At 49.7% G+C, this 16,733-nt stretch overlaps 2 protein-coding genes across 3 annotated transcripts in view; one reads left to right on the top strand and one right to left on the bottom strand.

The window, feature by feature from the left end:
- The window catches only part of GPR146 (G protein-coupled receptor 146), a 14,387-nt gene extending 237 nt beyond the window's left edge, over positions 1 to 14,150 (top strand). The window contains exons 1-2 of one of the 2 annotated variants that reach the window (XM_003795498.3): positions 8,974 to 9,179; positions 12,719 to 14,150. In XM_003795498.3, coding sequence (XP_003795546.1) covers positions 12,743 to 13,744 — 1,002 coding nt within the window. In that variant the 5' untranslated portion in view covers positions 8,974 to 9,179; positions 12,719 to 12,742 and the 3' untranslated portion in view covers positions 13,745 to 14,150. Of the gene's footprint in view, positions 1 to 8,973; positions 9,180 to 12,718 lie in introns of those variants that run through there. The other variant, XM_023516538.1, reaches the window with a different exon arrangement.
- CUNH7orf50 (chromosome unknown C7orf50 homolog) overlaps positions 1 to 16,733 on the bottom strand; it is a 133,181-nt gene that overhangs the window by 38,741 nt on the left and 77,707 nt on the right. The gene's annotated exons all lie outside the window — the stretch shown is intronic.

Raw genomic sequence — 16,733 nt, 5'->3', positions numbered from 1 at the left:
CCGCTCATCGTGTGCTTTTGGGTCGCTATGGTTATAGCTTTCTGTCCTTTATTTATGGTTAACATTTTTTAGTAAGTTTGGGAACTAGAGATATTAAATCTGTTGTCAGCTGATAGGGCATGGGAAGGCTCCTTCACATAATGTTAGGCAATGTCCTCCAGCCTTTAAAACACCATATACCAGCATCAAGAATTAATATTATAAACGTGATTAAGTCATTGCTCTAAACTAGGCATTAGTCTGAGTGTTCTGGTGTAACTAGTCAGGATGGTTCATCTTTGCCATACATGCTGTGTGGCAAACCTGAGTATAATTTTATATGTGCTGTCCAGAACAGCGTTTGTCATCTTTGGTCTCCTTTTTATCCATGAAGATGTGCTTATCTGAGATCTCCATTCCACTTCAAATAACTAGCTCCTTTCCTAACTGAGCAGCATGAAGCTAACTTTAAAGGCCCGGACCGTGTTCCCAGGCTGCTTGTGCATCACGGTGAGGAGATACTCTACTGTCCTAACTGGGGCATGGTGAGAGTAAAAAGAGACCCTGTTGGTAATCAGACCGCATGTAGGGTCACACTACCCATGACCTCCTGCGCTGCTCCTTAAAGAAATGCTGGAAGGTTCACTCTCCCAACCAGAACCTCTGGTATCTTCTTAAAAGAAGAAGATCTCTAAAGATATTGTAAACAGCAGTAAAAATATTTTATATTTTCAAGTGCTTATTATGCCTTTTCACATATAGGAAGCAGGGCCTAGAGTAGTAAAGCCCGTTATCCTGGCCACACTTGTACTCACATCTCTACGTTGTTCTGCCTCTCTAGTGACCATGGAAATATCAGTACAGAGGAATACAAACTTAGGGTAGAATGTAAACATAACAGTTGGCTTGGTGTCCTCATAACTCATACCCTAACAGGTTGATGAAGAGAGAAAGGTAAAGTATATCCACCTAATGTAGGCACATGTGAAGCCTTAGGATGTAAAAATCAGTTACATCTATTTAACATAAAGATCCTTGGCTGGGGAAATATACTTGTATAATTTACAGGTTGGAAGATGGACATGCTTATCCTGGAGGAAGTTCTATCTCACAGCTCTGATGATATCACTTGGAATCCTAAAAAAAAAACTACCACCTGGCCTTTAATGACCCAACCACACTGTTGAAAGAGATATACTGGGGCCATGCCTTTGGGGAATGACATTATCGCTATTGCCCAGAGAGCCAGGCCACGTGCAAGTGCATAGGACATTCTGGCAGTCTTTATGTTATCTTTAAACATGGTTTCTTAGACATAGCAGTCTCCTCAACCCTCCATAGTGTCTCACTACCCACTTGTCTGATGGGGCAGTTCTGGGTTGCTATTGCTGTCCATGGAACCTCAGAGACCCCGGTCCCCAAAACCCCACCTAGGTAGCAAAGAGCAGAGGGAGACCTGTTTGGAGAGTAAAATGGTAAAATTTCTGATGTGACATGCTGCTGAGGAGCAGAATTCAGCCCTGCAGAGCTAGTGGTCTGCTCAGGAGCCTTCATGTGCAAACAAAACAACATCCTTTAGCAGCTGAGGGACAGGGAAAAATAGAGCAGGGCAGGTGTCCTAGGGACCCTCACAGGTCTACCCAAGGTCCCTTCCCACACATCAAGGGGAGCTCGGCCAGGAGTTTCCCAATTTTAATTAGAACCAGAGTGAACTGAGCAAGCCAAATGTGACAAGTAAAAATAACCTAGCTGGTTCCTCCTTCGGAAAGAACCACCACCATGATAAGATCTGTGGCTCAGAGCACTTCCCTACGGGTAAGACCACACCTAGTTCAAAGCTGGGTAGATCTGGAGCCCAGGTGAGGTGCCAAGCCTGCTTAGAGTCTGAAATGGAGACTGTTTGTTCTCAGTCTGGTCCTTGAATTTCTGAGGAAATCTTCTTTGTTTGTTTTTCTCTGGTCTGGTATATCTAGAAAGGGTATTAGCCTCAAACAGACTTAGGGAACAAAAAAGCCCAAGTAACTAGTATTCCATAAACAAAAAATGTGTGTCCCATCCCATCTTCTTCCAGGGAAACAAAGCCCATGGCCCCAGGCATAGGCACCTAGCCTGCTCACTGGCCAGGGAACTGGTTGCTTGGTCCTAGTTCCCCTAGAGTCCTTCTTTGAGCCAGAAAACATGCTCACTCTTTTCCATGGAGAAGGAGGCATTCTTTTTGTTTGTGCATCTGCGCCAGGTTGCCTAATTCACTCTCACTACTCCGCAATTTAGAACTGTAAAAAGTAAAAGCTTCAAAAATCACTACAGTACATCTACATAATGACCAGTTTCTTATCATGCTCCAGGAAGGTACAGTGACCGTGATAGGAATCAGTATGCGTAAGCTCTCCACATTGAAAAACCTATGAAAACATCAGCCTTTCCGGAGAGTCAGGCTCTTAAGAGCTGGATGTTAATTGTCGCCAAAGCCTCTGTCCATTACTGCAAAAGGAAACAAACATTCCGGAGTCATTTTCAAAGCATTTTGATTGTTCCAGAACATTCACCCAAAGTTAAGTCTCCTGGAACACAGCAGGTCTATTTCAAATAGAAATAGCAGGACCCTCAGGCAGGAGGCTGAGCTCTATGCCCACTCCTTTCCCCACTATCCATAGGATGCAAAGCCCAGGGGCCTCGCAATTCTATGTCCACTTAAATCTAAATTTCTCAAGTGTCAAGTCCATTACCTTGGAACAAGAGGCACTTCATTCCCACTCTTTGTCTGCCATCCTTTCTACTCAGTGCAATGGGGAAATCTATGACTCACCTTGGGAAAAGCCTTTTACATCATCTATTACATCCTCTTCCATGGTTTTCACTCAATAGTCAGCCAGGCTGCTTAAACACAAATATGGAAAAACCTCCCCTACCTTCAGAGCTCTTGGGAGGTGGGAAGAAACAGTGAAGAATCACAGTCTTCCCCAGCATGGCTGGCTGGGGGTATGAAGACATCGGTCAGGGAGGGGATAGGGTGGTTCTCAGGGGTGCTGATGCCCAAAATAAAATGTCAAGGAGAAGCAAAGGTGGGATCAGCACTTGGAAAGACAGCAGTGAAAGAAACTACCCAGAACTCTAGTGGGCTTCACTATGTGGGTCTGGCAGGCCCTGGCTCTGATTGGCTCTGAACAGTAGAAGATAGAATTTCCTGATTAACAAAGAGAAGTAAATAAAATATTACAGTTTTGGTGACACTAGCTTGGCTACTCTGGAACAGGATGGTTCCTCTTTGTGGTTTTTTATTTCTGACGGCTTTGTACACATGTGCACGTTCTCCTTTTCACACACACAGGCCCAAGTGCTGTGTGAATTCCCAGGTAGCAGATTCCTACCATCATCTGAGTCACCATTGCTGCACTCACTAGGCCCCCTCTGTCCACACCAGGCCACCCAACTCCACTGGGACTACTTCAGAATTTAGCCCTGGATTTTAGCAAAGTTTGCTGCATTGCTTACAGAAATGCACTATTACCAGGCTGGTTTATACCCTTTGGGGTTTTTTTTTTATGTAAGGCATCAGAGGAAAGATGCTTCTCACTGATAGGCTGAATGTGGCCTACCATCTTTGTCCACACTGGTGAGAGCAGTGACTGCAGGGCAGACTCACTGGAGAGAAGCCCTACATGGAGGCCTCCAGCTCACTCAGCAGCACAGGGCCCTGAGATGTTTCCATAAGTGACAAATTGAAAAGAACTAAAGACCCTGGGAGTAGGTTCTTATTCCCAATTCCTCCTTCCTTTGAAGGCACTGAATACAGGCCAGACCAGCAAATATTTGTAGTCTAGTTTAATACTAGTGAAACATCAGGAAATTCATTGTTTGTGTTGTTACCAAAGCCCGAACTCAGAACACAAAGACTTTAATGCCTTGCAAAGCTTCTGCAGTCTGACAGTGCAGGCAGCCGGGACGGTGGACAGCGAGCTGCCCACAGAGTGTGAGTGCTGGAGGTTATCTCCTCTCACACTTGTCCTGGCAGCTGCACTCTCTCTCTAGGCTAGTGTTCCTGCCTGGCTTGTGACAGGATCACTGTTGGTATCATTCCCACTGTCTCCTATGGCTCCCTCTTCAAATGTGTCAGTTCACAAAGAGTTGAAAGTTCACAGAATGGCTTCCTCTGCCTTAACAATATTGGTGAGGAGGCTAAAGATCAGAAACCAAAAGATCTGCATCTGTGGACATCCTAACACTGGGACTAACAAGACTCAGCAAGTGCCTGAACACGCTTGTGTGCTTTAGGAGGATTTATTTAATCCTCCTAAGTTTGGAGAAACTGAGGCATGGACACAGTAAGTCACACAGCTTGAAAGCAGTATCAGACTGGGATGTACACCCTGGCTGGCTGGCTCCGGAGGCCAAATTCCTAATCACTTTCCCTATAGGAAGACTGGGGGACTGTGGGTTTTTAAAAGCACTTTATATGCGTTTATATTGTCTGTCACTTACTCATTTCTCTCTCTGCTGACTGTAGGACCTGAGCTTCCCTACCAGTGGTTTATTATAGAACCCCACTTAAAGTTCCCTCATATAAGGTAGGATGAGTTAAGACCAGGGGTCATGTCAGTAAATCAGAGCTGCTTTCTCAAAGTAAGAAAACTACTTCAGAATGGTAGTGCCTGCTGTATCTGGCTGCATGACAGACTCAGCAGCTCCTAAGTCTCTAGCATAGCCCTGGCTGGTGGTGCTGTATAGCTGTGTACCTGTCCTGTTCCCACCCATCAGCCAGGCCTGATAGTAACTGTTACCACCTCCCATCAATAATGCAGGACAGCAGCACTGCACTGCTGGTGCCCTGCAGTTAATGATGCACCAGCCCCTCTGGTTGGCCAGGGCTCCCTCCCTACAGGCTCCATTCTGAATACACAGCCCCAGGGCCCTTAGTGTACAGACTCAATATCAGCACAAAGGCTGTGGGACTGTGCAGTGAGTCCAGCAGCCACCAGGCTCAACACTGTTTCCCCCTGGCCTGCCTGTGGCCTCCCAGGGGACTCCTTGGCTGGCAAACCTGGGGCCACAGAGTACACTGGCCAACTGCCTTTGGCTATCTGGTGATCTCCAAAGGAAGTCAGCATACTCAAGGGGCATTTGGTCATAAATTAGGAAGAAAACAGAGATCCCACAACATTTGCTTAGCACTCAAAGCAAAGCAGGGAACTATCTAACCTGGGACAGGCATGACCATGGATTGTCAGTCTAATGAGAAGAGCTGCCCGCATGGGCTGCTCAGGCCACTGTGGACATGTTCTCTGCCCTCACTAGGTTGGTAGTTGGATCCTCCTTGGTTTTCCTTTTCACCGAGCAGGGGTGCATGGCCTGAGTTGATGGCTTACAAGGAGCCTGTACACACCCAGAACAGGCATGGGGGGAAAGACCAGCTCCATGAGCAAGTCCCAAGAGCCTTCCCAGGGCTGGATGGGTCTTCAAGGAGGGGCATGTTCTTGAAAAATAGTAATCAGAGCCTGGTGCAGGAGTCTTGGAAGAAAACATCCCCATTTTATCCATAAGAGCATGTGTAGGGAGTGACTATCACCCAGCAGACCACACACCTGGAAGAGACTCTGTAAACTTTTAAGTCCCCAGAAACTGGGAAAGAACAGGGCACCCAAAGGGCTCCATTTCTTAGGGCCTACCCGTGGTCCTCAGAGACAACCACCCTTCACACAACACACATGTCCACTGGCACAGAGGGCCCAACAGTGTAAACAAGGTCTCACTGACCCTGCTAGGGACAGCAGCCTTATTACCATGACTGTTTGCAGGCTCAGAGAGGGTCCCTACAAGCTAGGAGCTTTCCAACCCTGACCTGGCTTGTGACCTTGGCCTCCCTTTCCTCTGACAGGGATGGCTGCAAGGGTCTAAAAGGCAGACCCTCTATGTGCAGAGGAGTAGCTTACACTGTGATGTCCCTCATGGCTTCACATAGCTCCCCAAACCCCACAAGAGCAGGAGGACCGAGAGGTCTGAGCCCTGCCTGTCCAGATGCTGAGGCAGAGCTGGCCTCGCACCAGCCCATGACTTTGATTCTTGTATGGAAGTGCAACTTCTGATGCCAGCTTCTCTGGGTGCAGGCAATGTCCAGCTCCATCCTTCCTGCTACTTAAAGAGCAGCATGGATACCTGAGCTGGGCAAGCTGAGGTTCTATGGCAGCTGCAGGGCCTGGCTGCCTAATCCCTGTCCCAGATGGGAAGCCACCTGCTACCATGCCCAGGCCACCACATGCTCTGAGGCTAGTCCTGGCCCTGACACCCTCTTTGCTGTAATAGGCCACCCTGCCTGATTTCTGACACCCACAGGCCTGGAACCGAAAGACCTCTGCATTCCACCCAGATGAGAATCCAGATGTGTCTTCCACACCAGCCACCTCTGGACTGGGACGAGAACAGCAATTGCAAGGCCAGCCCTGGCCTCTTAGTGTGTGTACTGTGCCCGTTCTTTATGAGGGCACACAAGTTATGTTTATGTCACTACTGAATCTCTTACAGGTCTAAAAGCCTTCCCCCAAAACATACATGGCCTGCTTTGCGCAGCACACGGGGGCCCTTGCCACCTCCTATCCTGGCCCTCTGAGAACCAAGGCTACCCTGCAGCATCCTAGCTCACCTGCAGATACTGTAGAGAGGACAGGAGGGTAGGGCTGAGAAGGGCTCAGTCCCTAAGGCCCCCGAAGGACAGGCTGTGGAAGGCTGCTTACATTATTGCTGTGGGACCTAAGCCAGGACCTGCCAGTGGGTGGCAGGTTCCACAGGAATCATGGGGGAGGGTTTCAGGGATGGGAGAGGCCAGTAGTAAGAATGGAAGGAAGGTGGCCAGACCAGCCAGTGTGCTGCAGGAGTAGCTCCCAGGAAGGGCCTGGTTGGGAGGGAGCTGGCCAGGGACCTGTGACAAGAGGGCCAGGGGGTGGATGGCTAACCTTGCAATTGGCACGCAGCTCCCCAAATGGAAACGGCAGACCTGAGTTTGTATCAGGGAAGCTCTACACCCTGAGGTCTTCTCTGTTTTCTCTTGGGTCTTGTGGAGAGAGACAGAAACCCAGATCAAGGGCCCACTTCTGATGACACTCATTTGGGGGCTTTCTCCCCAACCCCCAATCTCTACCATCTGGTTCTGAGTTCTTTCTCATGGAGGAAGCTAACAGCATGCCCGGCTAACTGGAAAGACAGCCCAGCCAGGGTTAGCCTGGGCTGGAGGGTAGAGACTAAGCCATTGTTCTCAGGTTCCAGAACGTTCCTCTTTCCCACGTGCAGAAACAGGAAGTCTCTGAGCACAAAGGAGGTAGAGGCCACAGGGAACTTGTAAGAGGAAGGGGGGGATGGAGCAGATAACAGCGGAACAGACCCCCAGCTCTCAAAGCTCTGGAAAACACCTTGGTTATCATGAGTGAAAGCACAGCTCAGTAGTAATGATGGCGAGGGTTAGTCACTAACTGTCTGTAACCACGAGAAGCAGGCACACTTCTGCTGTGATCTGTTGCAACCGTGAGGTACTCTGGTCTTTAAAGCTACTAGTCTCATGCTCATTCGTCCCTAAACCATAAGGCAGCAACCTGCAGGCAGGAGAGTGCTCAAGCTGGCCCCACTCTTAAGTGTGCTCATAAGGACTATCCCACATGAGCCCTGCCACAGTGAGAAGGACCTCAGGACACCACCTGGCTCAACAGCTAAAAGCTCCACACCTGCCTTCCCAACTGTCCCTCCTCACCCCACCTTCTAACACAGATGAGATTTTTTTTTTTAATGTATGAACATCTACCATGCTAGCCCATGAAGCAGCCCACCTACAAGTTGTCATTTTGCTCCCATGATCTCTTAATACCTCATAAGAGGAGTGACCTTCCAAGGAAAAATGGGAGAACAAAAAAGCAAAGTGTGCCATTTTTAGTCTGACTGAAAATGAATGAAAATGGGCATCTTCTAGCTTTAAATTCTTAATTTGAAGTAAAAATTATCTTTGTAATTGTTATATAGTAAAATGCTCATAGAGCTGCCTCTAGTTTAAAAGTTTATAAATTCTTCAGTATGGGCTTGGCGCCTGTAACTCAGCAGCTAGGGCGCCAGCCACATACACCAGAGCGGGCGGGTTCGAATCCAGCCCTGGCCTGCCAAACAACAATGACAACTACAACCAAAAAATAGCCAGGTGTTGTGATGGGCGCCTGTAATTCCAGCTACCTGGAAGGCTGAGGTAAGAGAATTGCTTAAGTCCAAGAGTTTGAGGTTGCCGTGAGCTGTGACGTCATGGCACTCTACCCAGGGCGACACAGTGAGACTCTGTCTCTATAAAGAAAATTAAATAAATTCTTCAGTATGTACAAGCTGTATTTTCAAGCCTCAAGGCCAGCGCTGAGGATTACCACCTGCTCTCACATACGCCTGGGTTGGCATGAACACACCCACACCCTGGGTACATGACCCAGGGTTGCACTAGCACGGGATGCATGAGGGAAATGCTAAGCAGATTTTACCCCATGTGATGCTCTCTCAAGAATTGGGCCATTCTGAGCTCGGTACTGACTGCCTGCCACACCGCCCCCCCCCCCAACTCTGTGGCACCTCGGGGCAGGCATTGACAGTCTGGGCAGCTCTGCCTCAGCTCCTCACACAGAGGGCTCAGGATCAGACGAGCAGCCCTGCGCAGCTCCATCTGCGGGAGGAACCTCACACCTTGCTAGAACACTCAGTTTATATGGCCAACTCAACTCTTCCTGAGCCATGCTGATTTTACACACGTGCATGGCGACCGTGGGAGCACTTGTCAAAAGGCTGCAGAGCACACACTTCCCACTTTACTTTCAACTCGCCTGCCCTCTCTTCTGCTGTGCCTCCAAAAGTTGTTTCCCATGGGCAACAAGAAAGCAGCCAGTGCTTCTCTCTGTGGCGGACTTGAAGTGAAGTCCAACTACTTTGTCCTATTTTCAACAGACAATCGTGTGTTCAGTTTATTTTCTTGAGGAAGAAGGGGACTTGTGACTGAACTTCTCAGGCATAACACCCATCAGGAGTGGCACAGGGACCTAAGGCAGGCCACCACAGCCTGCACCCAGCCTGCCCCAGGGAGCCACACTCCGGATCTGACAGCACCGCCCAAACAGAACCTCCAGCTTCTTGAAACTGGCTGTAAACAGAGAGAGGGAGGAGCCGCTGTGCCTGCCAAGCAAGGCAGGAACCTTGTGAGTAATTTACTGGAGGAAAAACAAGTGGTGAGCCTGCATCCTGGGGCCCGCATGTGCTCACATTCTGGCACATGCATGGCATTGCTGTACAGAGGCTGTGGGGCTCCAGGGAAGCACAGCACAGGCTCCCCTGGCTCTCTGGTGGCTGCAGTGCCATGCTGTTCACCGACAGTATCTATTGTCCATGGCACAAAGAAACGTGGGACCTGAAATAAAGGTAGGAACCCAGGGAAGGCGGTGGTGGCCGAGAACAACCAGGAGGCAGGAAGGGAGGGAAGTGCTACATGTGGCGTAAGCTATGAGGACATCTTTAAATGTGAGGGTGCTGAGCCAGAGCAGGACCCAGGAGGGGTCAGGCCTCTGCAGGGTCTGGCAGGTGAAGGTGGCCCACAGCCAGACTGTGGCCCTCTTATGAATAAGGCCAGGGGGCTCACGCCTGTAATCCTAGTACGCTGGGAAGCCGAGGCAGGAGGATCACTTGAGCTCAGGAGTTTGAGTCTAGTCTGAGCAAGAGTGAGACCTGTCTTTCCTCAAAGTAAGAAAATCAGCTGGGCATTATGGTGTGTGCCTATAGCCCCTAGCTACTCAGGAGTCTGAGGCAGGAGGAGCCTTGATCCCAGGAGTCTGTGATTGCTGTGAGATAGGCTGACGCCATGGCACTCTAGCCTGGGCAACACAGTAAAATGCTGGCTCACAAAAAAGTAACAATATAGCTCACGTGTGAGGGCCCTTCCTCTTCAGAGGACCTTGCTGACCTCACTCCCTTTTCCTCTGTATCAGAAACACGAGGGAACAGCTTGGACAAATTCTGGGGCCCTTGGATACCACACAAGGCCAGGTCAAGCCAGGCTGCTCTTGGGCTGAAGACACTGTGCTTGCTGACATCCATTTTTAGGGGTCACAGGAGAGCATAGTGCTTCCTGGGACTCATGGCCAGTGAGGTCTGGTGAAGTGCCCCAAACTGGAAACTCCAGCTGTACCCCTTATGATAGCCAAAGGTAAACGGGCACTGGGAGCAGACATACCCGGAGGATGGCATTTAGACCTCCAGACCCTGACTGCTGAAGTGGCAGTTCAGTTACCAAGATTGGGGGAGGGGAGGCACAGTAGAATGGGAAGAACAGAGCTGTTAGGACCAGTTGCTGGGTCAGCTCAGAAACAGAGGCAGAAATGCCCCTTCCAGCTCACAGGGGGACTGGCTACTTCTTACTTCCCATCTAGTGCCTGTGCCGTCTCCCCAGAGGAGTCCAGCCCTTGACAGCCTCCCTGGAAGACATGTGCCCAGCCCAGGTGGTCCAGTGAAGATGTGGTTAGTGAAGGGACAGCCAGCTAGAGTGTGAGGAGCAGGTATCTAGATTTCAGGACTTGTGTGCACGTTGTCGATGAGAGGAAATGCTCTTCCCTGGAGTGATGTGATGTGGATGTGTGGGCCAGTGCGCCTGAGTCACATGGCCTATCTCTTGAGTACCTTCATTGCCGTCTGACACTTATCTCAGTCTGCCAGGTGGCATTCGTTAGCATTGCATAATAAGTCACCCTATTGGTGTCCTTCCTGCTCACTCCTGAGGATCAAGGGTGTTTGTCTGAGTGGAATTCCCCCTGTGCCATCCACCTGCTGCATATGTGCTGACTCTAGTGACACAAAGGTGACAGATGTGGAGGCAGACCTTTGGGCACTGCCACTGTGCTTTCTGTTGTGCACCCGCTGCCCTGGAGCAGGGTCTGAGGGTCTGGACTCGTTCCCTCATTCTGAGCCATGTGTGTCTGGTCTGAGTCCTGTGATGGAAGGATGTCCCTTTTCAACTTGCTCCCAGGATCTCCACGTGTGGTCAGTCAGTCACAGTGCTGCTGAGATGGGTGAGGGCAGGCAGGACTGGCATGGACCCCAGCAGCCTGGCTTCTTCACCATGTCCCCTGCCTCTGGAGACAGGGGTACTTGCTCTCTATGTGTCTGCCTGGGGTGTCCTCTTATTCTGAGAGTAGAAGGTCTGGCTGAGCCAAATATATTTTTAATGTAAGGTTTCCCCCCAAACAATTAGACATTGCTAAAGAATACCTGCTCTTTAAGAAAGGAGGGATGGCTCTATATTGTGGCTCTACCCACCTATTTCTCATTCAGTTAGGACAAGGAGACCAGAGTTTCCCACGGACTATGGCCAAGAGGCCATTCTGCCCTGAGCCCAGGTGCTGAGCTGCCTTTGAGGTGCTAGGTCCTGGGCCAGGGCCACCTGCTGCAGGGAGGTAAGCCCCAGGGCCAACAGCCCATGCTGCCATAGGCACTGGCAAACCTCAAAATCCCAGTGTTGGGCCCGTCCCAGCACATCAGGATGATTCAACTGGGCTTCGCAGTGCCCTGCAGAAAGGGCTCTTAAGTGTATGGGATGTACTGAGCTCACACTCCAACCCTGAGTGCCATAGTCCCTCTAGAGCAGCAGCCCCTCCAGGCCCAGCTCCTGTCACACCACATTTCACCAGCTGCCACTGAGGAATGAGACCAGTTGGCAGAGTAGGGCACACCAGAGGCATGGAGCACTCTATGACCAGCTCGTGCAGGGGCACCTTGAAAAAACTACCCATCGCCCTGGACCCACCTTGCTGCTTCACTGTCATGTGGATGACAAAAAAGTCAGTTCCCAGACAAGGCCACTGTCTGTGTGGGGGCCAAATGTCCTCCCCAGGTCTGTGTGGGCTGCATGTATTGCTAATGCCATGTCCATACAGTCCCCACCTGTGTGGGGGGCATGAGCCCTGTGGTGGGTCCCTGCCTGCGCCCTGAGCTGCTGCGATGGGCTCCAGCTACCCTCAAGTAATAAGTGGGTAGGAAAACAAATTAATTCAAATTACTATAAAATAAAAATTTGTAAAGCCTATGATACTCATACAAACACGCAGTAAATGATGTAGTATGAATATGCTTGACAAGCCACTGTATTTGTGATTGTTTCTGGACTGTGGAGGCAGGAGGTACTCCAAACAGTTTCACTTCATGAACATTTACCCCTCAATTTTACCCACACCATAACTCACTGACTCTCCAAAACTTGGGTAAATATTATCTCCCTTGTTTTTATAACTCTTTCCTAAATGTAGGTTTAGGGAAAAAATGTAGTTCATGTTTATTTTGATGTTTAATATTAAAGTGTTTGGAGTCCTTACTTAGAAGACTGGTGATGTTTTTGTGACCAGAAAGAAGCCATAGGAGCTTAGCTTGTTTCTATGAATTGGGCTTTCATTATATGTCCTTTTGCTTGAAATTGCAGTTTCTAAGAAATCTACTGAGGATGCTAAGTGAGGACTCTTGTGGTTAGATTTCTTCAGGAAAGGGGTCAGGGAGACTCTCCGTGGCCACTGACATTACTTTAGCGTCATAAGCTTTGGCCACAATAGCACAGGCTAGGCCTTCAGATGGCCATTTGTAGATGTTGTCTCACTCAGGGAGACTGAGTTTTCCAGGCCCTGGGCAGATGGGAGGCTCCTTTATACTCCTAGGCTGTTCCTGGGCTGCCTGAGCTAACTTGCTGTTCTTCCTTCCACAGAGTAGTGGAGCCTCACAGGCCACCATGTGGGGCTGCAGCTGGCTCAATGGGACAGGCAGGGGTGAGGAGCTGCCTGTCTGCCAGGACTTGCAGCTTGGGCTGTCTGTGCTCTCACTGCTCTGCCTGGCTGCAGGTGTCCCCGTCGGCCTCTGCTACAACAGCCTGCTGGTGCTGGCCAACCTGCACAGCAAGAGCAGCATGACCATGCCAGATGTGTACTTCGTCAACATGGCTGTGGCAGGCCTGGTCCTCAATGCCCTGGCTCCCGTGTGCCTCCTTGGCACTCCTGGCTCAGGATGGGTCCCATGGAATGTCAGCAGTGAGGCACACATTGCACTGCTGATCCCATTCAACGTGTCCTCCCTGGTGGTCACATACTCCACCACCCTGCTCAGCCTTGACCACTACATTGAGCGGGCACTGCCACGGACCCACATGGCCAGTGTGCACAACACCCGGCATGTGTGTGGCTTTGTCTGGGGCGGGGCTCTGCTGACCAGCTTTTCCTCATTGCTCTTCTACGTCTGCAGTCGTGTGTCCTCCCGGGTCCTGGAGTGTGCCAAGATGCAGAGTGCGGAGGCGGCTGATGCCATTCTGGTGCTCATCGGCTATGTGGTGCCTGTGCCGGCTGCCCTGTATGCACTGGTGCTCATCTCACGCATCCAGAAGGCAGACACACCCCTTGACCAGGACACAGGGAGGCTAGACCCCTCAGCACACAGGCTCCTGGTGGCGACTGTGTGCACACAGTTTGGGCTCTGGACGCCTCACTACCTGACCCTTCTAGGGCACACAGTCCTGGTCTCTCATGGGAAGCCAGTGGACGCTCACTATGTGGGGATAGTGCACCTTGCACAGGATTTATCAAAGCTCCTGGCCTTCTCAAGCAGCTTTGTGATGCCTCTTCTTTACCGCTACATGGACAAAAGCTTCCCCAGCAAGCTCAGGCGGCTGATGAAGAAGCTGCACTGTGGGCACCAGCACTGCTCCCCAGACCCCACAGGGCTCCAGCAGGTGCTGACGTAGGCAGTCTGGGACAGGTGATCGATCCCCCCACTTATTACCCCCAGGACATAAACTGGAGTTCCTATGGATGTGTGGCTCTTTGCTAACCTGGACACCACAGCCTGTTCTTCCCAGAAAGAGACACACCAACACAAGAAGAACACAGGGTGTTTTTCTTGAGGTTTTCTATGTTTTTCCCCAGAAGGCCGCTCTTAATCCAAGGCTGTGTTGTTCAAAGCAACAGAGGCCTGGTGTGAAGAATCAGCTGCGTCCTTATTAACTCCCCTCCTCTCTCCACGAGCTGTGTGTGTGTTGTTCCCACACACACCTGCGAGGCCCAAGCCCGACAATGTGTTCTCCAGCAGCCTCCCCAGTGTCAGGCTTCCATGAAGTGATAAAAATCTAAAGCCACTATTTATACTTTGAATTGCTAAAATACTTGATTCTCCCTCTTTATTCCCTCGTTATTTTTGTGTCATAAAGAGATGCTTGATAGAAAAATGACAAGTATTAAAATGAAGGAAACACTACAAAGATGTGCTGGCACCCACCTGGGGTGGGTGGGCAGCTGGCCTGTAGGGTGTGCTGTGGGCACAGGTAGGTTCTTTTTTTTTTTTTTTTGAGACAGTCTCACTTGGTTGCCCTTGGTAGAGTGCCATGGCGTCACAGCTCACAGCAACCTCAAACTCTTGGGCTCAAGCGATCCTCTTGCCTCAGCCTCTGGGGTAGCTGGGACTACAGTGCCCAACTATTTTTAGAGACGAAGTCTCGCTCTTGCTCAGGCTGGTCTCGAACTCCTGAGCTGAGGCAATCCACCCACCTCAGCCTCCCAGAGTGCTGGGATTACAAGGTGTGAGTTACCGCATCAGGCCTCACAAGTGGGTTCTTAACATGAGATGCAGCTGGTATCAAGTTGGGAAGTTAACACCCTCTCTTCACCCACCACAGGACTTAGCCCGTGGCCCCCACAAACATCAGCTGTTTCCAGTGTGGGTCTGTCCCAGTAAGTCAACTCCCCAAAATGTGCACCAAACTAAAGAGCATAAGCGAACTAAAGAACCAAAAATGCTGTTAAAATTTCTAACTCAACACCAAGGCTCAGAGGGCATACCCAGGGAAGAGAGGTCTGCATGGTAGGATGAAGGAATACGCCTGAAGCTGGTCTTCCTGGGGTGGTCAGGGGCCAGCACTGCACCTGGAAGAGGTCCTGCAGCCTACTGGGTGAGGTGCCCCGGCCTGGCCTGTTCCCCTGGGAGCTGTGTGTGGATGTCAGCTATGAGGTGGCCCAGGTGAGGCCTCCTCCCCTAGACACAGAGGTATCCCTGGTCTAGAGGTGGCCTGGGTGAGGCCCTCTCCCCCAAGCACAGAAGTGGGATACATAGGCAGATGAGTTCTATGCATCCCCTTTTCCTGATCCCCTGGATTAGTGAAACAGTCTTCTAGGTGGCTTCTGCCTGTCAAACTTTTCAGTTGTGCCTGGGTCTCATGCCACCTTTAAAGCTGCCAACTTGACTCCCCATGGAGCTGCCCCTTCTAACCACAGAGCCAGCTGGGGGGTCTGCCTCTGTGTGCACAGGGGCTTCCTGTCTCCCCAGCTGCACCTGGAAACCTTGATGAGGAGATTATAGGGTAACCCTGCAGGTTCCTGCAGGTGCCTGTAAGTCTCCTCTTGCAGGTGAGCAGGCTCAGGACCCAAGGGCATGAGGGCTGGGAGGGAAGGTTGGTCTGTACGGGTGGCTCCTTGTTTGGAATAAGAGACCCTGTTGCTGGCACTTCCTGCTTCTGGCAAAGCTCCTGGGGCCTCTGACTGATTCCTCTTTTCACCTAACTGGTCTTCCGCAGACAAAGGAGAGAGGGACCCAAAATTACTTTTCTTTTAAATTTCTCAATGGCTTTTGGTGCCACTGGCTAATCTCTGGGCATCTGCTGGGGAACTGGGAAGGTCCTTGGGGGTCTCACCACTGGCAAGCACTTCGCACCCCCACTGCATGGAGCAGCATGCAGAAGGCACAAGCATGCGCCCTCCTTATATCGCCCCTGAAGGTTCTACCAGAGACCCACCGGTCCTGGTCTTTCCTAGGACACATGTGGTGGGGATTGGAGATCCATCTCAGATCCATCTCAAGGTGTCCCTCCCAGGCTGCCTACTTCCCTATATGTTCCATCCACAATAGTTCTGTCATGTCTCAAAAAAAAAAAGAGAGAATCTGAGCTTTTCAGAGGAGCTACTGGGAAAAAGCCAAGGTAGACAGACTGTGAGTTCTATCCTCTTAGGTCTTCATGAGTTCAAAGACACCAGGGTGCAAGTTTTTTGTTTCAAGGGTTATCAATTTTGCTATCAAACCTACTTGACTACTATAATTTAAGAACTGATGATCTTATTTTGGTTTATCCACCAGAAAACCTTGTCATGCTTATTATTTAAGATTCCAAAAAGTTAAGTTTAATCTTGGATTTACTTTTTTAAAGGTTATGAAATTTATTGTAGGAGACTGCATCTGTTGTTAATTGTGACATATTAGGAAATCAAACATTCCTTCTTTTAAAAAAGCACATGACAGAAGATAAACCAGGAATAAATTAAACAAATTACATGTCAAGTTATTGAATTTATTTTTTTTTTAAGTATTGAATTAAAAACCATCTGGAAAATCTAGGGGCCTTCTAATTTCTAATCTGTTGAATCCTCCCCAATGGCTGTACCTATTTCCCTGAAAGTTCTATGAATCTGAAAAAAAAGAAACTGTTAAAGAAAACCCCCACACCCCATACATTTGTAATTATTAAATTATTTGATACTTATTAGCCAATTTCTAAAGTTTTTTAATTTGTGTTTCTTTGGGTGTGTAATATATATCAGAAAACCAACATCCAAAGTACCATAAAATTGGTCATTTCCCTTGAAATTGTAAGTCTGAACACTTTGTGTTTTTTTTTTTTTTTTGAGACAGGAGCCTCAAGCTGTCCCCCTGGGTAGAGTACCGTGGCATCTCAGCTCACAGCAACCTCC

This window comes from Otolemur garnettii, unplaced genomic scaffold (assembly GCF_000181295.1).
Source record: "Otolemur garnettii isolate 467f Iridium unplaced genomic scaffold, OtoGar3 scaffold00092, whole genome shotgun sequence".
Taxonomy (NCBI): Eukaryota; Metazoa; Chordata; class Mammalia; order Primates; family Galagidae; genus Otolemur; species Otolemur garnettii.
The sequence above is the reverse complement of the archived record's forward strand: the minus strand, read 5'-3'. Positions and strand labels throughout refer to the sequence as shown.